Here is a 19,419-nt window from a genome sequence, read left to right as displayed (position 1 = left end):
GAGAGAACAGCAAATCACGGCAGGTATAAATTACAGCGATTCAGTGTAGGCCTTTCATTCGTGAAAAAAAATTATAAATCACAAAGACACATTTAAAGCCATTTATTTAAGTAATACAAGTCTCTAAAATTAAATATACTTTCAACTTTACAGAGTAAACACTACAGCAGATTACAAACAGCTGAACACTCTTGAAAAGTCTATTGCAGCTCATTTTATGGGACGGGTCCTGCTCAAAATTAAAATTCTGTCATTTACTCATTTTTTCAGGTTGCTCTAAACCTGTTTGAGTTTCTTCTGTTGAGCACAAAAGAAGAGATTTTGAAGAATGTGGGTAACCCAAACATTTGACGGTAGCCATTCACTTCCATGGTTTGGAAAAAAAAATATTATGCAAGTCATTGGGTGCCACCATCTTTTTGATTTACAACTTTCTTTAGAATATCTTCTTTTATATTTAACAGAAGAAATAAATTCATACAGGTTCTGAATGACATGACGGGTGAGTAAACGATGACAGAATATTCATTTTTGGGTGAACTATCCCTTGAATCATTCTCAAACAATACCTTTGCAATTCACATAATAAAAATACAGCAATTTTTTGGTAGATCTAAAAAGAAATCACATGATCAAAAAAGAAAATCATAAAATAATTATAATATACACAAACTGAAAAAAAAATAGTGGTACGATTAAAATAACACAATTGGATCTGAATGATTAAATATATATTTTTTGGACTTGTATGCTTCTTTGAGTATTTATTTGAGTTGCATTTGTAGGGTGGGGGAAAAAGTTGCACACACAATTACTATTGTCTGTAATGTCTCTGTCTCTCTGACGCTGAATCTGGGATCATAATTACTATCCAACTCCACCGGAGCGCAGAAGTACAGCGGAAGAGATAATTACTGGTTTCAGAGCTGTATTTGCTGACAGATCAAACTATCAGCTGAATCTCAGCCAAAGAGACTCTGTATTGTTCAGGTAGAAGTGCAGATAGTACAATATTAGCAGCTTCCAAGTAGATAACATGGACCATATCAATCTTAACCTCTAACTTTTCAAACAGACACTGTGAAACTGATCTAAGAGTAAAAGATGTTTCTACTCGCTGTTGAATCTGAAGTTGGATGAGGGCTCGGGCACAGATGGAGACGAGGGCCCAGAACTGGATACGGTACTGGGAGGGCTGCTGGTGTCTGCACACAAACACACACACAGTTAAAGATCCTTGTCTTTCACATTTTTTATTTATTTTTTTCCATTTGTAGTTGTTGCTTTGACCAAAAAATCCTTTAAATGTAATAATGTCATAATCATTAATTTAATCAAATGTACTTTAAATGACATGTTATCTTATTTGAGTTGAAAACAAAAAGATCAAAAGTTTAGAATCAGTAAGATTTTGCTTATATGTGACCCTGGAGCACAAAACCAGTCTTAAGTGTCGATTTTTTGAAACTGAGATTTATACACCACCTGAAAGCTGAAAAAAAATAAACTTTCCATTGATGTATGGTCTATTAGGTTTGGACAATATTTGGCCAAGATAAAACTATTTGAAAATCTGGAATCTGAGGGTGAAAAAAAACAAAAAAAAAACGAAATACTGAGAAAATCGCCTTTAAATTTGTCCAAGCCATGGAAATTGCTAATCAAAAATTAAGTTTTGTTATATTTATGGTAGGAAATTTGCTAAATATCTTCATGGAACATGATCTTTATTTAATATCCTAATGATTTTTGGCATAAAAGAAAAAAATCGGAAATTATAATGCATACAATGTTTTTTGGCTATTGCTAAAATATACAATATTATTATTATTGGGATGGCAAATGTGAATATTCAGCATCAGTACTGCAGTTTTCAGTGTCACATGATCCTTCAGAAATCATTCCGATCTCATTTTGTGCTAAAGAAACATTTATTATTATCAATCTTGGAAAACATTCAAACATTCAGTCTTGGAAACATTTATATATTATTATATAATCTTTTATATATTAATTTACAATAATCATCCTGTAACCTAACACAACAACCTTGGCTCAAACAATGGCGTGATTTTGGGGTGGGGCTTCAGTATCTGAATAACCAATAGCAATTCCAATTGGTACCGCTTGTGTCACAGTAATCAATCACAGCACTCAAAATTAATTTTAAAAAACATAATAGAAAGTCAATTAAACTAGAGCCTCTTGGCAGATTCTTAGTATTGGTTCCATAAATCATCTTTTCACATGACCACATATATATAACTGATATCCTGCTCTATTGTCCTTCGTAAACAGCCTCATGGAACTAATGTTACATAACCAAAAACAGAACAATTACACTATTAATCTGAAAGATACTTTTGTCTTCCAGCATGTACCTAGCCCCACTTTTACAAACAACGATATTATAGTACATGGCTAACAAAGAGGCAGACAACGCAGTGACTAACGCAACCTAGATTTTTACTGAAAGCTGCCCCTAAAGCCACAGACTGCACATAAATCACTAAACTCTCAGGGGAAACTGCGGCATTAAAAGACAACAGTAATCATCTAAATGGAAGAGCTAAAAACTAGAATAAACCTGACGACTAAATTTTGCACCAAATAAGAGGTTTCATGTCTCGTCCAGTAAGAGTGACCATTTAAATTGCCCTCAAAAGGGCCTTAACCTTAATGAAAAAAGAGACTATGACAGGCATAAGATGACAATAACATGCCAAACATTTGTCCTGTTCATTAATACAAATATGTAATCAGCCAATCTCATGGCAGCAACTCAATGAATTTAGGCATCCAGATATGATAAAGATGATCTGCTCATATGGCCTCCAGAGTCACCAGATTCCAATCCAAGAGAGCAAGTTTGGGATACAGTGGAGACTCGGGATTGCAGGCGACAAATCTGGAGCAAATGCATGAAAATCTCACTGGAATGTATGCCATGGAGAATTGAGGCAGTTCTGTAGGCAACAGAAGGTCCGAGCAATGTGCATCTAATAAAGTGGGTGTCTATTAAGTTAAAGTGAAGTATACTCACACCAGAGAGACTGTGGAGCTGGTTGGTTCTGGACTGGAGTTGACATTGGGGTCTCCTGATTATCAACATCTATGGATGGCTGGGAGTGTGACTCAAACATGGCAGACAGGGCTAAAGAGAAAAGAAAAGAACATACACTCAAATACACTAAAAATTAAGGTTCCAAATGGGTGTTTTCACAGTCTTGGTTTCCAAAACAATCTCTTGGTTTAAAACCATTTTTAGTGTCAAGAACATCTTCAAAATCTAAAGAACCTCTTTTTCCACTATTCAAAACCTTTTGTGGAATGGAAAGGTTTTATGGATGTTAAAGGTTCTTCATTGGATCATTAATGTCAATAAAGAATCTAAACACTAAGGGCTATTTTAAATGTCATTTAAGCAGTTTACAGCTATACACTGACGTTTGGTTTCAGTTCAGTGTAAACACATTTTCACTTTAATGCCAGTGTGATCAACATCCTCATGTAAAACAGATTTCATGATAATCAAGTGTAACAATGAATGTCAAAGTATTCATCCACTTACATTTGAGCCTCTTGAATTGTGTCTCGCTCCCGTTTTTACACAACGTGGTGAGGAACTCGTCCACCTGCTTGAGGGACAGCGAGTTGTGCAGTGTCTCCAGTGGATAGATGGAGGGCACCAAGGAGCAACCTTCAAACCCTGCACCAACACATGGTCCAAAAACACAAACTCGTTCAGTGGCAGCCATCATTACAGATATCCCATGAGCACACTTTGAGCTCTTGTATTTAGTATGAAGCCAACCTCTTGTGGCCTACAGGCACTGTATTGCCAAACAAACAGCATTTCGCCAATGGTTCCAGAAAACCTCAAAGATGCAACTGGAATCGCAATGTTCCCTGTTCCCTATTAACAATTAATATGGTGAAATCGAACAAGTTCTAGAATTTCTGTCCACTAACAAAGTGCTTTGCATCTCATTTGCAAGGCATTATCATCAGTTTAATGCAGAGAGAATTTGGACGGACTGCTGCAGCAGACTAATAAACCAATTTGAAGCTTTACATGTTTAACTAACCAATAAAAAGATTAGAGAAACTGTCATAAAAAAAAAAAAACAAGTGCAATGCTGGAGAAATGCACTTTAATGAGCCCAGTACATTGAAAGTGTATTTAATTATGTCTTTGTTAGCTAATGTGTTGAGGTTAGCGGTAATGGAACTTGATGATGATAGAGAAAATCTGTAAATGGAAGTGATACACTTTCCCAGTTTAATAATGACAAAAAATAACATAGTTATACAGAAGCAGTTTAATTCAGCACTTTATAATATATGAAAGATTTGCATATTGTTAAAAAAGCTTTCTTTCTTTATCTCATAAGCTGGGTGCACTGTAGTTCTTTACAATAGTTGGTAATCAGATTGCACTGTGCGGCTTTGTGTAACTTGAGAACTTTTGCAAGCAGGTCATTCAGTTAGTGAGTTGAATATCTGAACGAATCCATCTTGATTTATGAAAAATCATTTTGAGTTTCAAAAGAGCAATAACAATGTACAGTTTGGATGATGTTATTCATTTGACTTTACTGAAATCAAGTGTGCCAGGATGCTTTGTTTAGTAACCAAATCTAGTCATGCAGTTTGTACACACCATATGGTATGCAATAAACACACACAGTAAAAGCACAATTAAAATATAGAATCTTTGAATGATTTATGGGCTCAAGCTAGGTTTGATGCATAATCCTGTTCCTTACATGGGCTACAAAAATATTTGTATATACTCTATTATATCCAGAATTCTTCACATTCACTTAATTGATTTGATCGTTAAATTGATTTTACCATGGTAAAGAAGGTATAAGGGCACAAAGCATGAGAACACTCAATAATGGCGGTAAAATAAATGTATCTACAGGCCTCTTGTGGATCATCTTTCAGTCCTGGAAAATGGTAACATTTCATCAATTAAGTTACTCTAAATAACATGTAAATAGCTGCAAGAGTATTATACTTACTCTATGTAGACGTCAACATAAGCAAGTAATCTTCACATTCACCAAGCCATATGTACAGGCATGCGATAAGAAAAGAGGATCAGAGGTTATGAGATGTTATATAGCAGAACGAAATGAGTGGTGAAAAGCAAGAAGTCAGATAAAAGAGCAGAGCAGATAACTGTAACACTTTGGCGTAAGCTGATGCATCACACACTTTGCACGTGTACATCAAAAATGAGGTCATTAGACATGAAGCAGGGGAAGGACTGGGCAAGTGACAAGAGTGCTGACCAGAGAGGCATTCTGGGGGTTTCTGGCCAGCACGGAGCAGGCGGAGGTGGTAGGAGCAGCGGTGTAGGTGGTGGAGCCCAGCTAACAGCTTTACCACCTGATGCTCATTTAAGAGTGCTACAGAGGGGAGAGAGAATGATGGATGCAAGAGGTGATGGTTAGCAACAGAGAGGGATAACAAATGTCCAGGGACAGCAATAATGGGAAGACAGGAAAAGATGGAAAGGTCAGAGTAATGACAGTTTTTAGTACTATTCATTTCTTATTTGTTAGAAGTAAAGAGTAGAGTGATTTTGAGAGTAAAGCATTATTAATTCTTCAGAAAGAAAGAAACTAGTCATTAAAAAAACAGGAATTTTGGGAAGATGGAGAATAGAAAGAAAGTACCATTTTTTTCACATTTTTAATAATGTTATGCATAAAAACGTTTCAATTTAATAAAGTCATTATTGTTTTGTTTTTTAACTACAGTTAATTATTGAGTCAGATTCATAAGCAGAATTATTCAAATCCACGGAGTAACAGGAGGAAAATACTGAGTAACAGGAGGAAGAGGAGGAGAGTAGGAGGACAGGAGGGAGAGGGATGAGGTAAGCAGAGATGTGGCAGAGATGGAGGAGGGATGGTGTGGGCTGTAGGGAAGCCAAGGCTTCGGGGAATCGGGAGGGAAATAAACACTGCAGGTTGAGGGGGAACAAAGGGATGACAGAGATGGAGCAGGAGGAGGAGGACTGCAGCACACAGCAATGAGGATCCACTGCCTCAACCCCTGCTGGGATGTTTCTGCCAGTGGCTCAGCAACATACAATTAATGAGCTGAAATTAATGTTTTTGGTTTTGTCAGGACCTACAACTATTTTCAGAGGCAACTAGGGTGCAATTAGAGTCCCTGTAAGAAGCTAACTCTCCGAACAGAGCCTAAAGATTGAGCAAACCTCTTTGCATTATCAACTCACGTTCAAATTATGCTACGGTATTTGTATTTGAATGAAACATTCGAATAGTGCATGCAAACACTCCTGAAGTTTCATAACATAGTGAGTCATTCAAACAAAGTCAGCTGTAACAAGCAGCAATAATCTTGCACTGAAGCATTTTTTATGCACTTCTGTGACATGCAACTAATATTTAAAGAGCATATATACAATAGTCCATAATACACAATATTATCTAACCAATATACCTTAATGTATATACCTTAAGGTATATCCATTTCAGACTGAAAAAGCAGCCCAAATAAATAACAATAATGAAAATTAATAATATAAATAATCTGCAATTAAAACAGATGTTTTTAGCTTGAAAAAGCAGCTCATTTAAATATCAATTATAATAATTAAACAAACATTGATTAATAATTAATAACATCATGTAGATTAATAGTGCAAAATACTACTGATGTCAATAAAAAAAACTAATAATAATTATATAAAAGTATTTAAAAGTCATAATTAATAATAAATAAAATAACTAAGGTCAATAATTGCAAAAACAATGACTTTATTTTTTTTTTTAAACAGCAGGATGCATCGGTTTTCTGGGTTTACTAACTTGATTTTAATGACTTGATTAACTTGGTCTAAACAGTAAGTTTTTTCCTCATAATCTGCAGCTTAAATGAGTCAGCCCAACATTTTTCTCACTTTAAATCGGATCATGTATTAGAGCCTGCAATTCTACTACAAACGATCACAATGTAAAACCTTTTTTTGTGTGCTGAATGATAGCACGTAAATCTTCCTCGGTCTTGACAGATATGCTTAAAGGCTGGAAAAATGACTGACACGTGTTGATAGGAAACACATGGTTAGCCTGTCTGAAGGGTTTTTAGACTCGTGGCAAAAATGAGTTTCCCTCAAGCTGTGTTAAAGTGTCAAATGAAATAAGCAGAGTTAGATCATTTCAACTCTTTCCTAGGCTGTACTGTGTGAAGAAAAACACTTCAACCTCTTCAAAACCCGTCTGAGCTCAAATCCCTACAGAGACGCCCACATTCGACAAAGCCTTGTGCTAAACATCTGCATCATTTTAAAAGGGTTCAGTCCCCCAGCAACAGACTTGCTTCATGAGGAAAACTTGTGAATGTGACTATAATGATCATCTTAAATGTCTCACAAAATGTAAGACCAAAAACAAAGTCAAACTTGGTAAATACGAATTGAAGCTTTGAAACTTCTACTTAAGATGTATTGAAACAATCAATAAGATCATGCATACATGAACAAGTTTGTTCAAATAAAAATGCACATCATTTTCATACATTTAGTTTCAATCAAGATCATGATTCAGGTAAAACAGATGTTAACCCTCACCCCATTAGCATCTATGACCATCATGCAAAGTGTGAAGTGTATCCATTATCCCCACTGGCAAAAGTGCTTTAATATATTACAATGAGGGAACTATAAACACTGCAGAAATGCTTTAAAAAAAAAATTTCAGCAAAATATTTAGATGTGTTTTTCCATTATTAGTAGTTTTAAAATGGTCTATATATAGTTTTTATTTTATATAGTCTATATATTTTGTTATTATTTATTGTAGTATATCAAACTAAAATAAAATAAATAGAAAAGTAAAATGTTGCCATGGATGAAATCATTTTTTATCCTTTTAATTCTAGTAATAAATTAATAAATAAATACAAATATATTCTCTGAAAAGTCTTAATATCATAAAGAGTTTCCTCATCAAATAAATGTCTGTATAATTATTAATTATTTAATATTAAGACTATGATTTATTTTGCAATGAAGACGTCGTTTAAAGTAATGCATATGCCATGTGATCATTAATGCAGTAATGGTGGTGAAAGGGTTAATCATTTCTGGTCAAGTGGATCAACATGAAAGGTGTTCACACATTTTTCCACACAAACAGCAATATATCCAGAGTGATATATTCGGTACACAACCCATGCATCTAGCCAATCAGAAGGAGAAATGAATTAAGATGGATGTGTCTTGTGAATCTAAATGAAAAAGGTGAAGAAAAGCCTCCCTGATTCATGAAGTAAATTCAACAAAAATCACAAACGGTGCTAAATTACGAAGACTAGAGGCAGCAGAGGGCATGCAGGAGAGTGTCAACAAAAAAACACGCAATCAAGAACTCCAAACATACCATTAGTCGGATGCCTGGCATACGACACAGAAAATCTCTTTACTGCCGGCATAGAGAGCAGCTCTGAGGAGATAAAAGAAGCATTCAGCATTACTCGTGTCACTGCGGCCCTCGTGACCTTTCACTTTTACTCAAAAACACCAGCAGTTTTAATCCTCCCACCATCATGCAGTCTTTCCGTCCCTGGTTAAAGCATCTATAATAAGCAGGTAAAAGTAACAGTGGACCAGCCCTTCAATGTGGAGATAAGAGTACCAAAAAAACAACAGATGTCACAACAAACTACCCAGAATTCTCTGTGGATGCAGCATGACATGGCAGTATTTTGGGTGCTATTTCAAATGTGTTACGCAAGGTAATCCTCTATATCTCAGAGACACAGCAACACCCTGTGGACAAAACTATTAATGCTGCTAAGAGAGAGAGAGGGGTGAACATTCATTTCGATTAGTATTATTAATAATAATACAAATGAATAAAATAAAACAAGAATAGCAATGAGAACTAATTCACTTCAAATAATAATTTCAAATAATGTATTTAATCCTGATGGGGACAAAGAGAACGCATTTGTTCGCACATATGAAATTGGAGTGCAATTTCTAATAAAGGTTTCACAAATAACCATAATATCAGTCAGAGATTGTGGTAAAAGCAATAATTTGTGTTGCTATGGATATTATAAATCACAAACACATTTTCAGAATTGTCGTAGGACACTAAATTGTTTCCCTTTTGCATAAAATAGCTTGCAAATTTGTGCAATTTAGCACATCATGAAATGTGTTTACATGCACATGCTGCATGCAAATAAGCCACTTAGCAAAGGTGACAAACGATTAGTTATAGCATTATTTGGTAACTGTGGAAACCTTATTTTCCTATGAGAGACACTGATAAACAGCTGGACACGAATAGTTTAGGAACAGCTCCTGCTGTCTGTAATGGCTTTTTGGGGATGAAAACAAGACTATAATTTCAAGAATGTTGAAAACAGCCACTGGGATGGAAGTAAGAAAGCTGAATGCTACTCAACATTATTTGTTGCACTGAATAATGTAAAATGGGAATATCTAGACATTATTCAGAAGAAATGTTCGCTGGGACGTTTGTGATCATTTGAATCTTCAGGTACATTATGACCCTGTGTGTGTGTGTGTGTGTTTGGGACATACCGGTTTGAGAAGACCGATTCCTGAGCGAGCAGGGCTTTTTGCGGGGAACTCGTGCTAGGTCTCTCAGGTTGGGGAAGGAGGCACTGAAGAGGCCCGCACACTGGGCGCCTGCGTGTGGGAGGGGAGGGAGAGCGTGGTGGGGCAGGGGGCAGGGGAAGGGGGGAGGGTTAGTATTGGTTAGTTTTCACAAGTGAACATGCAGCTCCTCATCTGAAGAATTCAAAAATTAAACGATCTGTTCTAAAACATTTCTGAATTAAAATGTCAAGTTTATATATATATATATTAGGGCATAAAGTAAAAAATACCAGGGTACTATAACTGTCAAAAATGACATTGACATTTTTGAAAAGAATATGTAGTTTAAAGGGATACTGCATTCCAAAATGTAAATTTTGTGATTAATCACTTACCTCCATGTCATTCCAAAACTGTAAAAGCTTAATTTGTCTTCGGAACACAATTTAACATATTTTGGATGAAAACCGGGAGGCTTGTGACGGTCCCATAGACTGGCAAGTAAAATAGTCCATCTGCCATCAGTGGTTCAACCATAACGTTATGAAGAGACGAAAATACTTTTTGTATGCAAAGAAAACAAAAATAACAACTTTATTCAACAATTCATCTCCTCTGTCTCTCCGCATCACCGTAGCGCCATTTTGGAAAATATGAGCTGAATGCAAACTGTGTACGCACTTCAGCCACGTCACAAGGATACATTTACGTGTATTTACGCTTTGATTTGAACAAAAAACAACGCATCAGCACAGCACAGCTTGCGCAGAAAAGTGTAGTTATTATTTTTGTTTTCTTTGCATACACAAAGTATTGTCGTTGCTTTAAAATGTTAAGGATGGACTATTCTGACGACATCTTTCATACTTTTCTGGACCTTGACAGTGTAATTTACTTGGCAGTCTATGGGACAGTCAAAAGCCTTCCGGTTTTCATCCAAAATATCTTAAATTGTGTTCTGAAGAAGAGCAAAGCTTTTATGGGCTTGGAGTGACATGGGGGTAAGTATATGATGACAAATTTTCATTTTGGGGTGGAGTAACCCTTTAACGTAATCTTTAATATATATTATTTAGAAAAATAAAAGTAAAAAAATATTGTTTTAAATTAAGTACTTCAACTGTTTGTTGAAAATTATATAAAAGTTTTACAGAACCATATAAACCAAAAAAAAAAAAAAATGCAGATAACTTTGAACAAGCATTTTAAAATAGATTTTAAAAAGATTTTGTCTTCCATTTTTAACATTCATTTTTGGCTGAACTATTCCTTTAAGCTCAATTCCAGGCCTATAGAGAATTTTTTTTAATAGAAAACCCAGTTAAACCGCTGGTCTTTGGTTGGGAACAAAAATATATTGCCAGTGCAGGAGGGTGAAACTTTAACGAATTTAATTTAAGGCTCTAACTGCAACCAGCAGAGGGTAGTACTATAAAAAAACCAGCACTCAAATGAAAGACATGCTATATACAACATGCACTTAGTTAAAAAATAGTGATCTGCAAATCATGCTTTAAAGGTTTAGTGAGGTGCAAACGTTAGCCCCAATCTCTAATCATTATGCAACGCCGGGCCTAACAAAAACTGCGCATTGTCGCCCTGTAAATGTTCTTTGGAGACAGAAATAGTATAGACAAGAATAGCAGAGAAGGCACTGCCAGCAGCCATATTTAGAGCACTACTGGCAGCATGGACGCATTTCCGACGCACATGATTTAAATGAACTTGAGAAGGGTCCTTGAACTGTCATTGGCGCTAAACAGAAACAAGTGCGTTTAATGGTCAACCGGGATTGGTCACTAAAGAGGTTTTTCCGAAGAGATGTGGTGCATGAGAACAACACAAGTGAAATGTAACTCCCACCTAGCCCGCTGGGTTTGATCTCGGGTGACTGACGAGAAGTCGATGGGAAGATGCGATACGCCAGCCCTCGAGAAGAAGTGTTACTCTCTGAAAGAGCCTGTAAAGAGAGGAAAACAGAAAAAATATAATTATACCAACACAAAACAGCATTGCTAATCATTTTACCACAACATTCCTTCTTTCTAAATAAATTCCGCTTGTTATTCAGTTTTTAAATTACACCCCTGTATGATGACCCCTGTGAAGGAATATAAATGTTATTTATATATTTTTAAATGTAAACAACTGTTCAAAGATTCAAACACGATCCTTCAGAAATCATAATATAATGATCTGGTGCTGAAAAAAAAAAAAATTGTGCTGCTTAATGTTTTTGTTGTAACAATGATACATTTTTTCAGGATTATTTAAGTTGAAAGGCAAAAATAATCGTTTTTCTTTAAAACAGAATTTTTTGTAACATTATAATTGTCTTTACTGTCACTTTTGATCAGTTCAGGAACTCTTGCTCAATAAAAGTATTAATTTAAAAATATATATATTACAGAGCGCAAACATTTGAAATCGTTGTACTATGTGAGAAAATATTACTGTATGATTTATGATCAATATTTTTGTAAATAAATATAGCACTGTAATTGTTTTATTTATTCATTTTATATGGCCATTAACATAACCTATTAAAATATCATCCAAAACATTTTTAGCAATATCTTAATTTGGTGGTAGCACTTTTTCTTAAACCTTAATGTAGAATGCATCATAAAGGGTTATTAAAGGGTATAATGAGTTATAATTATTCATAATGTACATTGTAATACACAATATCTTGTCGTAAATTATTAGAATGAAATTTGAAATGCATTATGTAACAATTAATTAATAAGTGTAATAATGTTTTAACCGTGGTTACAATTATTCATGAGATTCTACAATGCAAGGTTTTAAAACTACTTTTATAATGCATTATACATAATGGCTCTAGGTAAAGTGTTACCCTTAATTTCACATGTTTACTTTCACAAAATGTCACTTATGGATTAGACTATATTATCCTCACGAAACTCTCTTGTGCCATTAACCTTGCACTATTATCACCACACAGTTGGCAGTTAAATTAATTGAATTTCAAGTAAATGTTTGTGTCCATTTTTGGATTATGGCAGTCGCCTATTAGAAGAGGCTATAATACAGTACTGTACCTCCATAGATCCAGCCTTTCGGCCTCGTATGAGTGGTGACTTCCTCTGAATGCTGATTGGCTCAGTCAGTGCAGCTCTGTCAGGCTCGTCTTGAGAAAGGTCTTCAAGACTGCCTGGGTCTGTCTGCATCTCGTGGTTCTGTTACATGTGAAATGGAAGTGTTGGAAGTGGACCAGCATGTATATATGTATAATCCATGGGGCAAGTAAAACACAGACCTCGGAGGAGGCTGGCCGGAAGCCAAAACCCATCGGTGCATTCTCCTCATCCTTGCACCCCTTCACTCCCGGGCTAAAGTGCAACTCCACATGGAAACGTTCCTCTGAAGAGGGGTCCTACAGACACAGATATCAGCATATGAACGAAGCATAGAAATTGAGTACAAATTGCTGATGCCACATCTTGTACCTTGTTATTGTCCTCATACAGCATAATAACAATCTGTGTCATATAGTTGAGTTCGGTTACAGCGCTGAGGTAGTCCATAGCCTGCTTCCACTGGTCATCTTTTAGCTCCTAAACAAACACAGATATGATAGAGAAAATAGTAACCTGCATTTAGCATGATGCGGGGCATCATGTGCATGTTTGAAATTGTTGACTCACGTCTAACAGGCCTCCGTAGCGAAAGATGTTAAGCAGGGAGTGGACGTGGCTCTCGCTGGTGAAATACAGCCGGGTTCGAACATGTCGACCCGGAGACATCACGCCCCGCGAGTACCTGAACCACCAGGAGGAATGAAATACATAACCTGATCACTCACAGGTTCTGAGACTGCAGAGCTTCTACAACAGTGTAGCTGAAGAACATACTGCATGGTTTTGAAGGAGAAGTGGGAACTTGTCATTTAGTTATAATACAATATATAATTAATATAATTTTTGTTTGAATTTTTTTAATGTTAATTTTGTTTTGCTATTTTACATAGTATTGTCAACAAAGAAATGAGTGTTAAAAATGTTCATTTAAAAAATCTGTATGGATTTTAGTTTAAATATCAAAACTTTTTAAAATAAACATTAAACAAATTAATATCTGCTTTTTCAATCTTTTGAAGAAACTTTTGGCCTGGTTTGCTAAATTGTGGTTTGCTATTATTTGAAAAAAAAAAAAATGCTGACAAAAATGCTATTCTATTTTAGTGCGGGAGTAACATTTACTACATTTAATACATTTCAACAGATTGCATTTACAATTATTTAATAAATATGGCATGATAAAACATTTTCATAAAAAACAAAAAACAAAAAAAAACAATGACTATAAAAAAACTTTAATATCAATATCAACAATATTGAAAATAAATAAATCAATTAATAAATAATTATATATCTTTCAAAATGGTCACGTTTGGATTGCTGAAGTGTGTTTATGTTTTTACATATATATTACTGCCAACAAAAAACAAAAATGTTATTTTTTATTGACAAAAACTGTTCACCATTTTAGCGCAAGTAAAATGGATATCAGTTAATAAATCTGAAATGACAAAGCTTTTCATCAAAGCATTAACTATGGCCAATAAATAAATACATAAATAAAGGTAAAAGTTAAGTGCAAGGGGCTGTGAGTAAAATATCCACACAAAAAAAACATGAATGCTGAAGTGGAATGTACTAATAGTAATTTAAAGCCCTTTACAGGATGTACAGTATAGACTTCACTCGGTCAAAGAGTCAGGCACTGTACCCCAGTACAGAGACTCACAGTGGATGCAGCTTGTTGACGGCCTCGTCCTCATGGGTTCTCTGAAGATCCAGCTGAATCTTCTTGACCAGAGGCAGGCAGTAGGCACTGGCAATATCCAGCTTCTCTGCTTTAGTGATTCCATACTCCTGAAAGAGAGCGTGTATGCAGCTAACAGCAAGGTGAACGAGAACACATGAACACTATTCGCCGCATTTAACGATTCCTCTACCTGTGGGATAATGATGTCTGCAAGTGCTCTGGACAGACGGAAAAGCTCCAGCGTGTCCTCCAGCCCCAGAGAAGAATTGTGTTGGGTGTCGTATTTCACACAGTCATAGATATCTGGGATCTTACTGATGTCATAGCGGCCGTTTTTCATGCGGAAGTCACGCTCCAGTTTGGACCAGCGCTGCAGCATGAGCTCCAGAGTCTCACTGTGGTATAGCTGTAGATCTGTGAAAATTAAAAAATAGATATTTATAATGTTTATATAAAAATATACATGTAGTATATATATATATATATATATATATATATATATATATATATATATATATATTATTTTTTTTTTTTTCCTTCTAAGAAGCCATAGAGAGGGCAAACCTGCAGATTTGGGGTCTTCCAGCCTTTTACAGATCTGCCAAGTAAGGCTTTTAATGAGTGTGTGAACTCGATCACAAGTACTGACTGGATTGAAGATCACCCCCATAGAGTTCACCAGAGATGGGCTGCCTGTTGGAGCCAACTTAAAGAGACAGGACAAATTTAAGACTAGGTTTAGTTAGACTAAGATTATGAGCCTTTTATAAATAAGCAGTTAACCCGCTTCAACCTTGCTGTAGTCCTCCTCACTGAAGTCTTTGTTCTTCTGCATGATCTCATGTAATCGAGCTTTGACTCTCTGCTGGCAGTCAGTGAGAGAGTCGCTGTCGCTGTCCAGCAGTCCGTTCATGTTGGCACTCTTCACCATCTGAACGAGGATTGGAGTCAGCTCTCCTTCCAGTGCTAACAGACCCTGAATACAGCCACAAGTAATATTTCAATGTAAATTAATTTGTGAAATAATCAGTTGGGGGGTGGATTTAAAACTGGATATAATAAATATGATTTTGAATAAAACAATTTAATGCAAGATCCACCAAATAGAAAGATAATTTACAAATAATAACCATTTTCTTTTTAGTAAAAACAGTATTAAAAATATATATTTTTTAAAACAAGCAATGCAAACAATAGAAAAATAAATAAATAAAAAAAGCTAAATTCTGAGCGCCGCTCTTAACCTGCTGTGGTTTATATCAATCCCATCACAGAGCATTATATAATACCAACATACCCAGCAGACAAAACCCAACAAACCTTTGCAAAAGCTGCTGCAGTCATCTGAACACGACCCTCATCTGATGCGTAAATTTTGAGGTCATGGCGGTAAGTGCTGTGTAAACGGAGAAGGCCACAACCAGGGAAGCCGGCATAGTCGCCTGCAAAAGCACAGAGAAACAGTCTTTGAAATAACGGCAATTACAAGAACAGAGCTCCAGATGCATGTGCATATCCTGGAGCCAAAGGAAGGAATGAGTTTACACACACATTCACATTACATAACCACCATTTATAAACCTACATAACATGCTGTACAACCAACAGGCTGAATATATTTCCACAAAAATAAAAAAAATAATCCATGCATTTCAATGCATCCACACTGTTGAAAGCATCCGGCAATGTGGGTTTAGGTGCTTATCAAATAAGTGTTGCATTGCATTACTGAGTAGCAACAGAACTCTGATTTAGGATTTCAGAATAGCCATTTGAGTGAACAGATGAGTCCCTAAAACAAACCGCCATTCACACAGGCTGCATCCCCCTCCGTTCTTTTTGTCCATGTAAGCAAGTGTCAAATGGAGATATTTAGCCATTACGACGCAAATTTATAAGAAAGTTTGTTTGTTTTTTACAATTTTGAGATGTACAATGTGCTTCATGAAGCTGGTTCTGAATGCAAGAACATGTCCTGTAGCATTTATGTAGCCCGTTTAACATACTGTAATTATGAAAAGAGCAGAAATTGAGACAAAAACTAAAATTTATGAGATGAAAAATCTTTGGTAATTATTACATATTAAATCATAATCTCAAAGTTTACTTTTTAATGTCTTAAGATTTTTAACTCAATTTTGACTGTCATAATTATGCTTATATGTAATAATTAGATTTTTGCATCCCATAAATGACTTTTTTTATGCCAAAAGCATTTTTTTTTTCTTACGTGGTGTTAATACTAGCAGTCCTTCATAAAAAAAGTTCAAAAATCTGGATGACATTGTCTTATTCCACCTGTTTAGACAAGATATTGGACTGACATGTCTTAAAATTGACATCACAGATTCTGAAAATAATGGCACAGTAGTTTATAAAGTAGTAGTAATAAAAGTTTTTAAAGAAATCTCCACATAAAGAAATTGTAAACTCTAGAATTTCAAACTCTCTACGCCGAAAAAAAAATGTACTTACTAAGTAAAAATAACTTAGATTTTTTATCTCTGTATATCAAAGCATGACCAACGTCCATATCATCTTCCACACAAAACCGTGGCAAAAGCGAAGCATGGAATGTTTTTGTTGCGTCCTCCAGTTTGGATTAGTTTAATGAGATGGATGTTAAGCAATTAAATTGATGAATGGGGCAGATGATGCATTAACCCAATATCAAGACCACGCACAAATCCAAAATCTCTTCTTACCACAGTCAATAGGGGACTCACAGCCGAGGGACCTGCAGCTGTCTAGTTAACAATTCAGGGTAAAAGAACACTACATTAACCAGCATTGCAATATGCTGCTGACTCAGTCTGATAAGAGAAAATGGTTTGGTCTTTGGAAGTCTGTGAACTCCGAAATGTAATGAGTTACACTCAATTACGGTAGTTGCAGCATGCAAATATGGACTCAAAGGTCTGGGGGGAAGTGATGGAAAAGAATCCACAGCATGACTAAGAAGTTTCTGTGCTGGCGTATTGAAAGTTAAAGGTGCTACTTGAGGAATAAGTATTCACGCCTCCCCGAGTCCTGCCTCTACATGCTTTTGTATGCCAAGCCCATTGAACAAGCAGGTGGAACTGGTTTCCTGCCCAAAGCTATGAGCTTTGAAAAACTGCATCACTGCCCCACTACCTAAAAACAGACACAATATCTTGTCAAAGCATCCAATTCATCAAGATCTCATGCAAAGGGAGCAAAACAACTGTTCCTGTAAACAGCTTAGGCTGGATTCACGGAAATTTTCTTGAGGCAAAAATTAAAGGAAGAACAAGCATGATTTGTTGGAATTCTTAAAATGTAAAATTTTATATATCTTCAATATTTTATACTATTTGTATAATTTTAAGTATACATATTTTTTTATTTAGACCTCAGACAATTCTGACTATAAGAGGATATTTTAATGCATTTTTATAGTTAGAGTTATAGTCAGAATTGCAAGATATATACTCGCAAATCTGACTTTTTTCCCAGAATTGTGTGATATAAACTCAGAATTGTGAGTTATAAAGTCAGAATACCAAGTTTAAAACTTTTTTGTGAATACAAGTCTGTATCTCACAATCCTGAGTTTATATCTCAAAATCCTGACCTGTGAAAAATGAAAATTTAAAAGTGAAAAAGTGACATGACATGTGGCCAAGTATGGTGACCCATACCTGGAATTAGTGCTCTGCATTTATCCCATCCAAAGTGCACACACACAGCAGTGAACACACACACACCGTAACTTCCCCCCATAAATTTGATGTTTACCTGCTTTCCCCCAGGGCATCCAAGACTTTGTTTCTTCATAGAACACAAACCAAGATTTTTAGCTCAAATCATTGCAGTCTATCAGTCTTATAATTTAAGTGGATGATCACAGCTAAAACATACAATAAAATAAAAAAATAAAAAAACTAACTAAACCAAATTAAACCCTACGGCTCATGGCAATACACTGATGTGTTAAGACAAAATTATCAGTCTGGGCAAGAAACTGAACAGTATTTATATAGATATAAATTTATTTATATTTATATATTTGAGCTAAAAATCTTGGTTTGTGTTCTGCTGAAGAAACAAAGTCACCTACATCTTGGATGCCCTGGGGGTAAGCAGGTAAACATAAAATTTTCATTTTGGGGTGAACTATCCCTTTAACTCACAATTGCGTCATTAAATGAAAAAAAAAAAAGAAAAGTCAGAATTGTGAGTATATCTCACAACTCTGACTTCATTTCTCACAACTGCGAGTTTATATCATGCAACTCTGAGGAAAAAAATCAGAAATGCAAGATATAAACTTGCAATTCTGATTTCGTTTCTCAGAACTGCAAGATAAGAAGTCGCAATAACCTTTTTTTATTCAGTGGCTGAAACAGGCTTTCATAGCTTTCTTACTGTTATGCACCAAATAATTTTCAAACTACTTTTTAGGGTCACTGTATTTCTAATCCATTTATTAGTACAGCTTTCAGGCTGGTGCAAGCATAGATCTCTACCTTGTCCTCCAGGGTACATGCAACGAAAGGCTCGTCCAAGCTCCTCAGCCTGAACTCTACCCGCTGGCGTCAGCTCACCGCCCCACTTCAGCACCAGCAGTAGAGATGGGCCCTCCTTCAGAGCGTCTGCCATAGACACAGAGAGGTCAAAAGTGATGCAACAGCTATTTTGAGTCAACATATATATATACTGTACACATACCCTCCTCTTCACTGGATGCTTTGGGCTGCCCATTTGGGAGGTAGGTCAGCTGCACCTTCCTGTTGATCCCTGAGAAATGGCCATACCTGAAAGACAATACATGGGTGGGGGACATAATCATACCACCCCCTCTTAATGAGCATTCTCCCACTGAACAACACAAAAAGCACACATCAGACATAGCACTGCACTCAAACCACTAGCAGGTGCTCTGTGGCCTCCATGTTTCTGGAAACATTCATCTGAGTGACCTTCCCAAGCTGGCAGGGGTTAATCTGTGCCATACCAGGACTGTCTCTACAGGAATGACAAGC

General features: G+C 35.9%; 1 protein-coding gene across 5 annotated transcripts in view; it reads right to left on the bottom strand.

The window, feature by feature from the left end:
* Nucleotides 1–87: 87 nt before the first annotated feature.
* ppip5k1b (diphosphoinositol pentakisphosphate kinase 1b) overlaps nucleotides 88–19,419 on the bottom strand; it is a 31,828-nt gene continuing 12,496 nt past the window's right edge. For 2 of the 5 annotated variants that reach the window (XM_052598418.1, XM_052598421.1), the window contains 17 exons: nucleotides 19,106–19,191; nucleotides 18,904–19,029; nucleotides 15,734–15,855; nucleotides 15,207–15,389; nucleotides 14,978–15,119; nucleotides 14,604–14,827; nucleotides 14,393–14,520; nucleotides 13,291–13,405; nucleotides 13,093–13,200; nucleotides 12,903–13,019; nucleotides 12,685–12,822; nucleotides 11,483–11,579; nucleotides 9,602–9,709; nucleotides 8,427–8,489; nucleotides 3,572–3,709; nucleotides 3,044–3,154; nucleotides 88–1,205 (listed from right to left, as the gene is read on the bottom strand). In XM_052598418.1, the coding sequence (XP_052454378.1) occupies nucleotides 1,111–1,205; nucleotides 3,044–3,154; nucleotides 3,572–3,709; nucleotides 8,427–8,489; nucleotides 9,602–9,709; nucleotides 11,483–11,579; nucleotides 12,685–12,822; nucleotides 12,903–13,019; nucleotides 13,093–13,200; nucleotides 13,291–13,405; nucleotides 14,393–14,520; nucleotides 14,604–14,827; nucleotides 14,978–15,119; nucleotides 15,207–15,389; nucleotides 15,734–15,855; nucleotides 18,904–19,029; nucleotides 19,106–19,191 (2,101 nt within the window). In that variant the 3' untranslated portion in view covers nucleotides 88–1,110. Of the gene's footprint in view, nucleotides 1,206–3,043; nucleotides 3,155–3,571; nucleotides 3,710–8,426; nucleotides 8,490–9,601; nucleotides 9,710–11,482; nucleotides 11,580–12,684; nucleotides 12,823–12,902; nucleotides 13,020–13,092; nucleotides 13,201–13,290; nucleotides 13,415–14,392; nucleotides 14,521–14,603; nucleotides 14,828–14,977; nucleotides 15,120–15,206; nucleotides 15,390–15,733; nucleotides 15,856–18,903; nucleotides 19,030–19,105; nucleotides 19,192–19,419 lie in introns of all 5 variants that reach the window. The other 3 variants (XM_052598420.1, XM_052598422.1, XM_052598423.1) reach the window with 3 other exon arrangements.

This window comes from Carassius gibelio, chromosome B25 (genome assembly GCF_023724105.1).
Source record: "Carassius gibelio isolate Cgi1373 ecotype wild population from Czech Republic chromosome B25, carGib1.2-hapl.c, whole genome shotgun sequence".
NCBI lineage: Eukaryota > Metazoa > Chordata > Actinopteri > Cypriniformes > Cyprinidae > Carassius > Carassius gibelio.
The sequence above is the reverse complement of the archived record's forward strand: the minus strand, read 5'-3'. Positions and strand labels throughout refer to the sequence as shown.